The sequence below is a fragment of the Cavia porcellus genome, unplaced genomic scaffold, assembly GCF_034190915.1.
Source record: "Cavia porcellus strain 051 isolate PalLab524CR breed Dunkin Hartley unplaced genomic scaffold, mCavPor4.1 scaffold_7, whole genome shotgun sequence".
Lineage (NCBI taxonomy): Eukaryota > Metazoa > Chordata > Mammalia > Rodentia > Caviidae > Cavia > Cavia porcellus.
In genome coordinates this window covers 14,607,876-14,623,290 of record NW_026947490.1, presented here as the reverse complement: position 1 = coordinate 14,623,290, position 15,415 = coordinate 14,607,876, and the positions used below count along the sequence as shown (strand labels likewise).

Sequence of the window (15,415 nt, the reverse complement as noted above, 5' to 3'; positions counted from 1 at the left end):
GCAAATTATATAATAAGATATTACTTCACAGCTATAATAAAACAAACAGATAACAAGAAGTGTTGACAAGACTGTAGAGAAATTGCAAACTCCTACTGCACTGAGTTAGGAATGTAAGCTGGTACAGCTGTTTTGGAAAGTAGTTTGGCAATTGCTCAAAAAGTCAGTGACCATATGACCAACAGTTTCACTCCTTGGGAAATGAAAGCATATGTTCATGCAAAAATTCTTATGTCAATAATCATAGAAGAAATATTTATACCAGCCAAAAAGTGTAGGTAACCAAGTGCTTATCAACTGATAAACAGACAAAATATGTTAAATATCCATAAAACACTATTTTTCTGCCATAAAAATGAGCAAAGTACCAATTCATGCTACAATCACGGTTGAACCTAAAAATATGCTTTGTAAAAGAAGCCAGGAAGCCAGGCGTGGTGGCTCACGCCTGTAATGCCAGCGCTTGGGAGGCTGAAGTAGGAGCATCGTTTCGAATTTGAGACCAGCCTGGGCTACAAAGTGAGCTCAAGGCCAGCCTGAACTGCATAGTGAGACCGTGTCTCTAAATAAATAAAGAAAGAAGCCAGGCACAAAGATGACATACAGAATTATTCCATCAAATGTCAGAGCAGGTGAAGCCATGCAGACTGAAGATAGATTACTGGTGGCTTAGAGTCAGGAAAATGGAGGAATAGGAACAAACTGCAAATAAATACTGTAGAAGTTTTTTTGTGGGTGATGAAAATGAAATGAGAGTTCCACAACTCTGTTAACATGCAAAACCTATCCAATTGTACACTTTAAATGAGTAAATTGTATGGCATGTGTAGTAGTACCAATAAAACTATTTTTTAAAATTTACGGAACTATGCACATAGCAAATTTTATTTGATATGCCAATTTTATTTCAAGAAAGCTAATTCAGAAAAATATTGATAGAATAGAAAGAAGAAATAGATAGTTTGAAATTCTCACATTCCTCTTGTAATGGTAAAACAAACAGAAATTGAGAAAGAGGTAGAAAATATGAATACAATTAAGCAGCTTGACTTGATTGACATACACGGAACACTACAGGCAACAACTAGTACATATGCTCTCTTCAAGTATACATCATTTATCATAATGATCATACTAAATTTCAAAGAGTTGACAGAGGATTTTTATTAATCACAGTAGAATTAAACTAGAAATCAATGACAGAAAGGAAACAATTCCAAAATTGTTTAGAAGTTAAGCAACAGACTTCCAAATACTCTCTGCTAAAAGATGAAAGTCACAGAGAAACTGGAAAACAAACAAACAAACAAAAAAAGAAATCTCAGAACCTGTGAAATGCAGCTAAAGCAAAGCTCAGAGGAATATTTAACATTCTACTTGTATGCAGTAGAGACAACATTAAAAACCAATAACCCAATCTTCCATCTCAAGAATGCCCATTTCTTCCTTCCCAAGAAATCAGAGAAAGAGCAACCATAACCTAGAGATTAGAAGGACAGTTAAAAGAGCACAAATTAATAAAATTTTTAAAAAACATGAGAGAAAAACCTAGAAAGCCAAAAGCTGTTTTCTAATACACTGAACATAATTGACAAAGGGCCTCAAGAGAGAAAATAATCCCAGGGCACATCTCTGACACAGGAGAGCCGTATGTGACCCAGACTCAAGCTACTGGTGAGACAGTGGGAAAGGGATAATAATGGGTCTCAGCAGAGGAGCCCTGGGGAGCCTTCAGCCCCTGAACTCGGCACCTGGTCCATCACAGGTCAGGATGCAATGCACGAACACAAGCTGTGCAGAGAGCTCCTGCCCTGCAGCCAAGGACTCTCCACCGGCCCACTGCTGGTGTTTGCAAGCACCTGTGCTTGTACAGTGCTACAGTTGTAGGGCTGACAGCCAGACAACCAAGGAGCAGACATGCAGTGGAGGGCAAACACACACAAGCAGATTGAAAGGACTCCAGCTCTGAGTCCTAACTACACAAACAGAACTTCCTGATTTAAAGTCAACGTAACAGCTATCGAATCAAGGCTCTACTTGTGAAATATCACAGATACGATAGGCAGCGAAGTGGTCAGAGTAAAGAGCAGAGCAGCAGATGATATATATCAGATGACAAGAGAGATACTATCTCCCATTTCACCAAATGTCACTTTGACCTTAGGAAAAGCTATGGTTTATCTACTCAACAGCCAGACAAACTGGCAAAGTTTCACTTTACACAACAGCCTGCATACACGCACATGCGTGCACATATAAGCAGCTAAGTGACTCAGCACAGACACACACACGTGTAAAGACATATGCTCAAAGACACACAAATGAGCACAACAGGTATACACCCACAGACACACACACACGAACACAGACAGATTTAAGTTCTTCCTTATTCATGGAGGGACGTGTTCTAAGACTTCCCAGTGGATGCCTCAAACTGTGGACAAGACAGAATCCTATGTATACTATGGTTTCTCTTATGGCAGTGATGGTGAACCTGTTAAGAGCTTTCAATGATACAAACAGCCCACTGTAGCAGAGCCTCAGGTTCACCACCACTGTAGGTTATATGTCTATACATACGGATTTACAATTAAGTTTAATTTATGAATTAGGCAAAGTAAGAGAGTAATAATAACTAATAATAAAATAGAATGATTATACTAATATACTATAATAAAATTACTAGCATCCTTCTTTTTGCACATTAAGGCCATTATTAAGAAAAATAAGGGCTACTGGAATATAAACACTGGGATACTGTGACAGTGGATCTGGTAGCTAAGATGGCTACTAAGTGACTAATGGGTGGGTTGCATCTATAGCATGGATACTTTGCACAAGGAGAAAATTCATCTCCTGGGCACAGAAGTGCTGGGCATGCAACTGAAAATTTAGAAACAGCTTATTTCTGGAATTTTCCCTTTAATGTTTGTGGACTGCAGTTAGCCGCTGGTAACTGAGATCACAAAACACGAAGCCACAGACACTGGGGGACCACTGTATATACACACACACACACACACACACACACACACAGATATAGGCAAACACATAGAAATATACATACAAACACACACAAAGGCACATATACTCAAAAGTGAGTAAACACAGATATACATATACATGTTCAGACAGGTAACACTCAGACACACACAGGATCTACATGTAGATAAAAAGATACACAAAGACATGCACGTTATACCGACAAATGTACACACATAGACACACAAAAGTACATTCAGACACACACACTGAGAGAAGCACAGTCAGACATGTGGAAGAGTCCAAAGCTTAACTCTGGTAATGAAATTCAAATATTCCTTATTTTTGCCTCTGTGCTTCCATAATGAGCATCTATTAATTATGTAAAAATAAAAAATCCCATGAATGCCTGTAAGAGTGGGAGGGCATTGTAGAAGCAAAGGGTAATTTCCTGGTGGGCCACCCAAAATGGAACAGGCAACGACAGGTGAGGGGTGGGCCTGACCCCCCCGCACCAGGCCTCTAGCTTCCTTTGTGGACTTTCTAACCCAATGCAGGAGGAAAGACCCCACACATACACCCTATTCTCTGTATAGGAGGGGGCAGCTTCTCCTATCGTGGAGATTTCCATGGGCCGTAATTTAAAAACTACTCCCATGCAAATTAATAGTAACCAGAAAGCCATGGTCCCCAAATCACAAATTGGTATTTTGTTGTAATTGTCAAGCTTAATGATGTCCCTCTACTTGCTGGGTTTTAAAATTCCATATCTTTGAATATTAATATTCCTGTATTAACAACCCCAAATTCAGCATTTCATATTTAACAACTTATTTAAATGGAATTAATTTATAACCAATTGTCTTCAAATATGCAAGGCAATTTAAGTAAATGCCAAGAGATAAGAAATATGCTTATCCTGAATAACCAGCTGATGTAAAACAAGGACCATATTTCTCCCTCAGACAACAGCATAACACAAAGAGTCCTCTATGACTCTCCATCCCCACCCAGGCTCTGGGACTCACAGATTTTACTCTCTGGGAGGGAACTGCCTCGTTCTAGGGAAGCACCCCATTAAGCGATGTGAACTTGACGAATGGATGGCTCTGAGCTCAGGCCACTTGGGCCACCACAGACCATCTCTTTCCCTTTAAGGTCAAAATCTTAATCTCAGAAAAATCCGCCCTAAAATCCATCTCCTCAGATGCTAACAAGGATGGATCATGTCTGACTTGGTTCCCAGGTTATAAGAAGCAGCGCTCCAGGGAGCTCTGGTGCCCAAAATCCATAGGAAGAAGTTCCCAGTCCTTTTCACTGCAGTGTTCTCCCCATCTCAGCCCCTCCCAGCTCTAGCTCAAGGACAAGTACCCCAGCAGGCACATGCCAGCACCTGGGAATGAGCCTCTGACCCACTCATACACCCTTCAGTCCTGCCAGAGTCCATACTAGGATTCTTTCCAAAATTGCCCCAGACTTTGCTGTTATTCCAATCAAGTCAAGCATGGAGCCATGGCTGGGCCAGACCCTAACCTCAGTGCAAAGATTATACAGACTGTCTCTGTTGCTCCCTTTACCCTGCCACTATCATACCAAGCCATGGCTCTGCTGAGCCGTAGGCCACAAGGGGACTGGACCACTCTGACCTCCTGCATGCCCACCATCCAACCTGCTTTCAATTCCCTGGTTCCCTCTGCTCAGGTCTGCTACTGTCCCCACTGCTTTGAGACACTGTGTACGCCTAGCTGTGGGTAGCAGGCAGCCTGGCTCTGGAAGATCAAATAATCCTGAAAAGGCACATTCAGAAAGAAGGTCACAGTTAACTGCCCAGTTAGACTAGAGTCCTAGGGGGCTGTGATGGCTGGGTAAGTGATGCTACTATTAGTCTTCTCCTCCCTGCAGGCCAAAGGAAAAAGGCAGAGAAACCCAGAGGCCAAACCTGAGTTTCCTTTAAAGTGAGAAGTCAACTCAATGTGCTGCCTAGAATTCTAGCGCCTGGAGGCAGAGGCAGGAAGATCACAAGCTTGAGTTCCTGACTTAACAAGGCCCTGTCTCAAAATAAAAATTAAAATAAAAAAGGCTGGGGATATGGCTCAGTAAAAGGTTCTAGGTTCAACTCCCAGTAAAATACACATACACACAAAAGGTCAAACAAAAATAAACAAATGTAAGATGGAACAGCTTCAGACAGGTTTAAAAGAGCCAAAGTAAAAGTTCTAGGAACAAGGAGCTTCATCAGGGCAGTGACAGGTGACTTGGGACAAACAGCTGAGTATTAGAAAGTAGGACGACAGCAGATTCATCTTGCTTAGAAAACAGGTTATTATTATCCCCAGCAAACAGCTAGAGATGCACTCGGCAGGTGGGTGAACATGGTTGCTGAGCCGCAGTGGCCCTCAAGGATGAGATCTCTTCCCAGCTTGGCAGAGGACGGGGGTGGCAGAAGTGAGGTGCTGGCAGCTCAGGCTGTGGGTGGCAGGAGGTGAGTTATACTCAGAGCTCAAAAATACAGATGTGACTTTCTATTAGGGAGGAGTTGGGGGAGGGGGCACCTGCAGGCAGAGACCAGGGCCCCAAGTTAGTGCCAGTGGCATTCCAGGCTGGGAGCACCTGCAGAAGCCTCCTGCTCCAGTGAGCAACTTGATGTTGGAGTTAGAGGGTTATAGAGTAAAATATGAAGCTGAGAGAGGAGGCATAAGAAAACTTGCCAAGTGATGGAGAGAGGAAAGAGTACCACAAACAGGCCAGGGGACCTAAGACGAAGAGACAAGTACAAGGGTCTCCCCTGAGTCAAATGAACCAAGGTCAGAGACTTCAGCAAGAGCCTATCACCTGACACCCAGCATGGACAGCAGTCTCTCAGCCCAGCCCACCAGCTGAGGCACCTGCAGAGCACTCCATCAGCTTCCACCTGATTGGACCACGGGGTGCAGATGGTGCAGTGCACATGCTGGGTGAAACAGTATGAAATTGAGTCAGTCTTGGCTTCCTGAAAAATATCAACAGCAGGACACAGTGGCATACGCCTATAATCCCAGCCCCAAGAGGCTGAGGCAGTCAGACCACATACTGAAGTACACCAGGTAATTTAATGAAAACTTGTCTCAAAACAAAAGGTCTCTATATGCTGAGTGGGTAAAGGACAGTGGTTTGCAAAGCACAGGCTTCTCATGGACTCAGGAGTAATAGGGGACAGAAGCTGGAGTATGCTCAAGGGAGACATAGGTCAAGCCAGGCATGTAATCCTACCTGGTGCACACCTATAATCCTACCTGCTTAGGAGGCTGAGGTAGGAAGATTAAAGTTTGAGAACAGCTTGGACCACTTTGTGAGATCCTGTCTCAAAAAATAGGGATGTAGCCCAGCACACCCAAGGCCCTGGGTTCAATCTTCAATGCAAAAAAGGAAAAAGGAGTGGTCATGGTGGGGAGCAATCAAGAGTCCACAGCAGGGATCCTTCTAATGCAGAGGGTTGAGGCCACTTCTGTACTCCACTGACAATAACAATGGCCCTGGGGCAACCTGAGGACCCAGCTGCATCTCTTGGTATGACCTCAGAAAGGCAGCAGACCTCTGCCTCAGGGACTATGTCTTGAGCTCCCATCCAGGATGGTGCTTGCCACATCACCATTAGGAGCTCAGCAACCTGCAAAGCAGAGCCCTCTGGCAGGGGGCAAGCAAAGAGCCCACAGCCAAGACCCTCTGCCATTCTCTGCCACTCAGGAATCTGGTCATCAGCCCTGCTGGAACGTGCCTGAGCCACTGCACAGACTGGGAGACTGAGGCCCATGGGGGACTGGCATTCAACTGGGGTCTGCTGTGAGCCTGGATTTCCTGTACACCAGCTATGTGCAGGCTCTGGGTGAGCGTGGTCTTCTGCAGTCCTTGCAACAAACCCAAGGCATGTTTCACATAGGGACCAAGATCACAGAGCTCGTTGGGGAAGGGGACCACCTTCTCCCAGCTCAGGGTCCTTTCCATGAGGGGGAGACTCAGGTGGAGGCCAGAGGGACATTGCAGTCCAGTCCAAATGAGCAGGATGCTGGAATACAGGAACCTGGCAGAACTGGGAGGACAGAGGAAGGCCTATCTCTAGACAGGCAGCAGCCCCTGTGCCATACCTGCTCCCAGGGCCTGGGGAAAAAGCAGCTTCATGGTCAGTATATCAAAGAACTGGGCTAATCTGCTGGGTGTAGGAGGCAGGGCCACTCTGGGCAAACTCCCAAGAGGATGCAGAGATTTGTATGATGAAAAGAAGTAAACCTGATACCCACTCCCCCTACCCGATCTCTTATAGTTGGGGAAGTGATACATATTCATGAGCTCATAATCCTTTTAATCACCCCTACATCGCACATACACACAGACTCCTGCAGCTCAAGCTCATACATAATTATAAGGCACTTCCTCCGTCACTGCCTTGGTCCACTAAAGGACAACAGAGGATGCAGTGGCTGCAAAGACTGTGTAGAGTGTGTGGGGACATTGGGAGCCCAGGGTCAGGAGCTGCCTGTTGTCTATGCTCAGCAGCCTCAAGGAACAGGGATCTCTCCTCGAAGGAGCATCTGCAGCGGTGTCAGCCCAGTCATGCAGGCTTACAGGGCTGGCCACCAGCCAGCCTGGGGACACACAGCTGGCAGGCAGCACTCCCAGGGGAACATGAGAGAGAGTGACAAGGCAGTAGATTTGCTGTTCACTTTGTGTCCAACACTGGCCTTACTTCCTGGAGAAGCCTAGAAAAGGGGCTGCTTCCAGAGCAGGTTCTGAGGGCTCAATTCAAAGCAAAGTTGAGGAATGAGGATAGGTAAAGAAGATGCTGCCTGAGACTAGTGAACCAGGGGATACAGCAAGCTGCTGAGAGCTGGGAGACGTCAGTGTCCAGGGCTCAGGGGAAAGGGCTGCATGGCAAGGGTGTGGTACCTGCAAGAGCCACAGAGCTCCAGGCTGCTCTCAGAATGAAAACAGCCACCCCATGCACAGTGGCCAGGCCTCTCTGGGCACTGCTACTATAGAACATGACAGAGAAGGTGCCTTCCTTCAAGTACAAAGTGGGGCAATTTTAGGTAAATCAGTTTTTTAAGCATTTTCTCAAAATACCCAGTCAAATGTTCATTTTGTTTTATTTTTTGAGTGGTGGTAGCAGTAAGGAGATTGAACACAGGACCGTCATACTAAGCACTCCCCAGCCCTTTCATTTATTTTTATTTTGAGACATGGTTTCCCTAAATAGCTAAGTTGCCCAGGCTGGACACAAAATCGAGACCTTTCTGTGTCAGCCTCCCAGAATGCTGGGATTACAGGCATGTCACCAACCCTGGCTTCAAATTTATTTTTAGAATTGTACTGTATTTCACGTCTTGTGTAGAGACAAGACCCATGATGAAGGTATGAGTGTGTGGAGGACAGAGATGCTCCGGCACCCCAGGACTTACTTGCTGATGCCCTCGAAGGAGGCCTCCTTGCAAACACTGCCGCTGTCCGTGTTAACGCCACGCTGGGGAGAAAGAAGGGGCATAAGAACACACAGAGTCACAAGGGCCACAGGGTCCCCCTGGCTCCTCTAGTCAGACTGAGGACGGGTAAGAAGAGGGAACACACACCCCAGTCCAGCACACCCTTCCCAGCTATAGTCCCCAGCCTAGCAAGCCTTCAGCCAGGTAACTCCAAGCCAGGCGCTCTTGTCTGGGCTATGGCTTGAAAAGCAGGGCACAGCAGGGTACTGCGGTATAGGCCTATAATCCAGCACCCTGGGGGGCTGAGGCAGGAAGATCACATGTTCAAGCCAGCCTGGCCAACTTAGTAAGATTCTGCTTCAAAATAAAAAATAAGAAAAGAACTGGGGATATACCTCATTGTGAAGGCTCTGGGTTCAATCTTTAGTAACACATACACACACACACACTCCAGCATGAGGTTCAAAAGAATATAGCCACCTCGGGCTGGGGATTTAGCTCAACGGCATAAGTGCCTGCCTTGCAACAACGAGGTCTGAGTTTGACTCCCTATACCAATAAAAAAATAAAAAATAAAAGAATATAGCCAGCCCTCTATATTGATGTATTCTGCATTCACAGATTCAACTGACTGTATTTGAAAATACTTAGGAAAATAACTGTATCCCTACTGAACAGCCCTTTTTTATCTTATCATTCCCTAAACAATACAGTGATACCATATAACAATTATTTATATAACATTTACATTGTATTAAATAATATGAGTAATTCAGAGCTGATTTAAAGTACACAGAAGATTGTATTGGGTAAGGTTATATCCAAATACCATTTTATTTAAGGGATTTGGTATCTGCAAGTTTTAAGATCTGGAGGTGGGGAGGGATCCTGGAACTAATGCCACAGACTCAGAGGGATGACAACCAAATCCCAACCTTCCAGGGATGTGGCACTGACATCAGGCAGGATTCTGTGAAGCTGTTAATGTCTCTCCTTTTCCTAACTAAGAGACTCCATATAGAACTTAACATAAGTAGAAACAAAATAAAAGGTTCAGAGAAAAACATGCCACCCCACAGAGACAAAACATTTTAAGTTGCCAGTGCTTTCTCAAGAACTTTGACTCCATCAAAGTCTTTCTGGGCCATCTTTGACCACAATCCTCTAGTGTAATTTTCCAGCATTAGCTACCAAAACAGCAGAGTAGAATAAAGAGACCAACCGCTTTAAAAAAAAAAAAAAAATCATTAAGAACTATTCCTGTAAAAATCAATTAACAAAGGAGAAAAGGGTCATTCTGGGAGGAAGGAAGGTTTTACATATGAAATCTTGAGGTTGAAGGAGGACAACACAGCATGCTTCCTCTCTGAGATACCCCACAGCCCCAGTGGCCCCCAATCCCTGCCAGGGCACCAGCACCACATTCTATACCCATACTACCCCCACTCATGTCCCACAGCTTTCCTACTGTGAGGGTAGATGCCAATGGAGTTTTTTTTTTTCCTTCAAATTCTAGTAACAACACAGGAGATCTGGAGTGGGAGGAAACTAACATTCTGCATCCACAAAGCCCGTGAGCTCAGCCTGACTCAACTATATACCTGGATTTTAATCCTAGGAGCAGGGTGGTACCTTGTCTATTATGACCTTGAGACAAGACACAGTATACCCAGGGAGACTTGAAGACAAGGTCAGCATTCAGACAGAGCAAGTCACTACTTATCACCAATAACTATCTCCCCTTTTTTAAAATCCTCCTCTGCGGCCCCAACATTGACAGAAGCAGGCCACTCCTTAAATCTTCTTCCCTGTGCCCCACTCCATGACACCAGCCACTTACCAAGGTGAGGAGGACAGAGGGGTTCCGTGACGCCAGGACACTGGCAATCTGAAAAGTCAGAAAGAAAAATTCACTTTCAAAAACACTTTAGAAAAACTCACACAAAGGAGTGTGACGGTGATATATACCACTGTTTAATGATGGCACAGATTTATAAAGCAAGTCCTTAAAAAAGGTGGTATTACTGTCCCCATCCTGCAGGGGAATAAACTGAGGCTTACAGAATTTGAAGGACCTATGAAATCTACACAAACAGCAAGCAGTAGAGGGCTTCAAATCTACACCAGCCACTCCCCACCATGCGGCCTGCCTGCACCTCACAGACCCTGCCTCCAGACAGCCAAACCTGCCAAACAGCACTTCTGTCCAGCTGCCCACTCCTTCCCAAGAGAGCCCACCCTGTGAACACCTCCAGGCACAGGATCCCTGGGGAAATGCCTCCCCTCCCCCACCCACTCACCTCCTAGACTGTGAGGCGTCTGCCTTTCTAATCGCCACTCTTTGGCTTCCAGCCTGCTCTACGCAGGCCTCCTGGCCCCGAGGTGCCATGGCTGCTTTCTCCCCCAGCATCTTCAGTATCACAATAGCTCGCCTCACTACACCTCTGCAGGGCTCTCCCCTCTGCCTGGAATGCCTTCCCCTACTACTCCATCACCTACTCAGCTCCCCAGGCAGCCTCAGTCACTCCCTCCTCGACCACCCCACTGGAGTCATCAATCTCCTACTGGTAGGAAGGCATCCATCAGACAACATCAGCTGTGACATCAGTGCCCCAAGAGTGCTGCCCACCCTGCTGGGGGTGATTTCATCTTTCCTGGCCCTCAGCCCTCAGCGTGCCTTACATCCTAAATCCTGTATGTCCTGCTGTATCTGAGCTCTTGCAGCCCTGTCCCTCCCCACTCCCACTCCACCTCAAGTGCTCTGACACCCACCACACTTAGGGAGGGCACAAAGGAGGTATTGTGGTGTTAACAGACTGACTGAGCTATCACCAACATACTGCATCCCGCACATGTTTAAAGCGGGCATTTTGAGAAGTTTTGATACATGGATATACAGCTTTTTAAAATACTCAGATGCTCCCAGAGAAAAGCTGGAATACACTGAAAATTACGAAAAGACAAAATGCACCTGCAATCTCATCCCCAGAGACATTTTGGCTTTGCACATAAAAAACAGAGATCTGTAATGACATTTGGATTATATGAAATTACAGGCTTCACTTATTTCCTGTCATTAAATATTCTTCAAACACACAATTTTTAGCAGTCACCACCCATGAGGATGATAATGCTTGGAAAGTCCTTGATTGTGGCCTGTGCCAATCATCTCACATACATCATCTCACTTAAGCACCCACAAAGATGCTGCCCCCAATGTCCAGACCTTCCAGATGAGACAGTCTGTGGGTCAGAGAACTCGCCTAAGTTCACAGAAATAGCAATGCTCAGACTGGAATCCGTGGCTGTGTAACAGTCTCTCTTAGTGGACATACCATCATCCACTTATTCATTCCTGTACTGAGCACCTAAGTTATTTCTAATGATTAGCAATTATAAATAATACTATGATGAGCATGTTGGGATATAAGGTTTTATTTCCTTAAAATTCCTTAGCCAGGGGTGGTAAAGACATACCTATAAATCCCAGCACTCTGGGAGGCTGAGGCAAGAGAATCAAAGTTTGAGTCCAGCCTCAGCGCCTCAGCAAGTTCGTGAGACTGTCTCAAAACAAAAAGGGTTGGGGAGGTAGTTCAGTACAAAGGTTCTAAGTTCAATTCCTAGTACTGAAAAAAAAAATCCTTAAAAAACTTACTTCTTTAAAAAATAAAAAGACACCAAATGTGACTCAGTTGTAATGCTGTGCTGGATCGAAAGTCAAATATTCTGTTAAGGATTATGATGCCCAGAGCCAAGTGACCCCTAAGTGCTGTATAGAGCAACTTACCTCTGTCTGCCTGGACCCTCTCACGGTCACTCAGTAACTGCTTTAAGAATGACTGAGCCCCTCAGTCTCTGTCGCACAAATGAAAGGCTCAGCTGAATCCCTCCTGCAGGAGGGGTAAGCTCATTAAAAGGAACAGAGTTGCACGTGTCAGGCCCTGGGTGTGTTGTTACGTTGACGTGAAGGGCTACATTCAGCAGCACACAACCATTCCATCAATTATAGGAGCAGAATCAGAGAGCGAGAAGGCACTTGGGGATTGTCTCTGCTATTGTCCTTGGAAGAGAGGAGCTGGATAACAAATGTGCAGGCTGATCGTTTTTTCTCCACAATGACTCTCAGGATGTGCTGGTTAGGAATTATGGAAGAAAAAGCCGCCTCGCTGGCTGCCTGACGCTCAGACAACTGAGGTCCAATGCTGAGAGCAGGCTGTGTGTCTGCAAGCCTGGGCAGGGCAACATCTTTTATTGATCACAGCTGCCTGAATGGACTCTGGTTACCTTCGTGGTTGCAAAACTCTCTTGGCCAACAGCTCCATCTGCCCTTTCCCACGGAGACCCATTAGTGCTATGTTCTCCTCGCACACCATGATGCTGTGCCTCAAAAATTAAGGGAACATGGCACAGCTGTGTGTCATGGGCTTGAAACGCAGTCCCAGCACACACTACAGTGCAGTTCTGTCAACCCAGAGGCTCATTTCCATGGAGCAGTGACCACTGGGGACCCATCAGCTCTCCCCAACAGGGCTGTTAAGTACTCCTGCTTTGCTACGTGCCGTGGCCAGCATCGATCTCCCGGGTAGCCTGGCCTCCCTGGCGGATCGTGGTGGATGGGCATCAGCAGAACTCATCAGAGCCGTGTGGGCCTGGATCCTGTGCTGAAGACAAGCAGAGGCTTCCCACAGATACCACACATCGAGCCAGTCCCAGTGCAAGCCCGTGGGCACTCTTCACACAGAGGATTGACAGGCCTTTCTTCGTGTAGCCCAGAAAGCCCACAGGGTCCCACAAGGTGGGCTTTGCCCTGGAGGCACTGAAGTTCTTGAAAATAGTCACTCAGGGAAGTCTCCTACATTAGTGCACACCGGTGGCCTGCAATGCTTTTAAAATTGAGAATTTGTTTCTAAAATGGAAACATCAAATAATATGATGGGCAGGTTCTCTGGAACAAGTGCAGTATTTAGCAGCCCCTTCAAAAGATGCTGGTTCTCCTTGGCCCTGCCACTTCCTCTAGACTGAGGCTCTGAGGCAGGTGGCATCTGTCCCTGTGGTGTGGTGGTTGTTTCTCTTTTGTCCTGCCTATATCAGAATCAATGACTGGTCTATCATTTGCTCAGCGCCATGAAGGAAGACAGGTGCACAAAACACACCCTCCACTCTGCTGCCTCCAAGTTGATTAGGGACAGCAGCCCCTGCATGGGGGGCTTCACAGCAAGGGCAAGCCCCTGTCAAGGGTTTCCTGAGCACCACCTTTCAAGGGAAGCTCACTTCTCAGCAGTTTAACCCAGTTTCCTCCCTGAAGAACAGAGAAACTAGAGAGGCAGGTTTGTATTATATGTTGTATCAGGTGATGGAGTTGGGCCTGGGGTGAGGGACTTTCTGCCCTTTTTCAGAGACGACAATCATGCACTGCTTGCTGTCTGTGATTTGCCAATGGCCAAGGCAGCGTAAAGTCAGATGGGATTGAGCAGCGCCGAACAGCCTAGGGATCCCTTCTCTGCCACCTTCCATGAAGGAGTAGACCTGGGTGCCTCTCGGCTTCCTTACACAGTCTAGCAGTTTGTACTTTGGGGCAGCTCTATTTTGAACATGTAAAATCAAAGATGCTTGAGATTCTGTGTCACCTTGCCTAAAGTGTCCTGTAGCAGCCGCTCATTTGTGACAGGGCAAGGGCAGAGCTGAGGACTCAGTCTCTGGGTCTGGAGGTCCTGGGGTTACATCCCAATGCTTACACCCCTAAATGTGGGGCCAATTATAAGGCCCTTCACTTCTCAGCCTCCACCTCCTCAGCCATAAATGGGGCTGGAACTGCAGTTCATCACAAGACAAGACAGAAGCATGAAGGGACCCATGCCACCCCAAAGTGAAGCACCTGTGCCACTGTTAATACCAGCCCTCGCTTCTGAGGAGAATGGCAGTCGTAACAGTAACAAGCTGATCGGCACTGACAATGATGATGGGCGCTGTAGACACTCCAGAACTCGAAAGAGATTCTGTCCTTTGAACTCTATTGAAGCCTTCATTTAAAATTCTGCCTTATAAATAAAGATTAAGAAACAGCTGGTCTGAGAGGAAGTCATTCTACACTATCATTAAGGATTTCCTGTTCCGATACCTAAGATTTTCTCTAATGCCCCGCATTTGGAGGCCAGTTCTCTTCCACATCCCACCAAATCACAATATAAATGGAGTTGAATTCCCCCCCACACACACTTCTATAGACAAAAATGCCAGACTGGGGAGGCTCCGGCCCATAGCTGGTTCTGACTCAGCAGTGGTGGCCCAGCTAAGATGGAAACCCATCCCAGGTTCCTGAGACAAGGCCCATCCTTGCTGTTCCCTCCAGGTTTCACAGTAAAGAGGGATGGAAGGTGAAGGTACCAAAGCGCAGGAATATTAAAGTGCTCTTTACAGAGTATGAGAACATCTGACAAAGAGGATCAGGAAAAAATTAGAATATAGGCACGTGGCTCCCTCTCTAGGACTTAGAAATATAAAGTGGCAAATGACCTCATCAAGGGCATACAAATAAATGTTCAGTCTATTTTAGATCCTGTACTCAAAGATCAATCATTTATATATTAAGTTAGACACGTCACCCTTGGAAGTTTGGCTCTGAGACCACATAACATTGCCACATCTGGGTTCTGGTCAGGGAACCAAAGTTGTTGTATTTGGAGGATGAGCACTACTGCTTTGGTGTCTAAGCAGACCACTGAGATTATAACTCAGCCCCATTAAAAAATTAGAGGGGCAAAGTTTAATGAAAGGAAGGCACTTGATCTGTAAAGAGAAAAAGGAAGGGGGAGAAAGGAGACAATAGTTAGCTATCTTGATAAGAAAGAATCAGGGGAGAGGGCTCCAGAAAGATGGAAGACCTGCTCTTTCTAAACAGGGGTACTCCCATGGAGTGGCAAAGTCCTTGTGCTGGGGCAGTGGGAGGAGAGGAAGTCCCAAAGCAGAAGAGTTACAAATAA

The 15,415-nt window shown here is 46.0% G+C and overlaps 1 protein-coding gene across 2 annotated transcripts in view; it reads right to left on the bottom strand.

The window, feature by feature from the left end:
* Positions 1-15,415, bottom strand: part of Pepd (peptidase D) — a 119,109-nt gene that overhangs the window by 86,692 nt on the left and 17,002 nt on the right. For both annotated transcript variants that reach the window (XM_063252573.1, XM_003467207.5), the window contains exons 5-6: positions 10,276-10,323; positions 8,415-8,476 (exon numbers count right to left, since the gene is read on the bottom strand). In XM_063252573.1, coding sequence (XP_063108643.1) covers positions 8,415-8,476; positions 10,276-10,323 — 110 coding nt within the window. The remainder of the gene's footprint in view (positions 1-8,414; positions 8,477-10,275; positions 10,324-15,415) is intronic.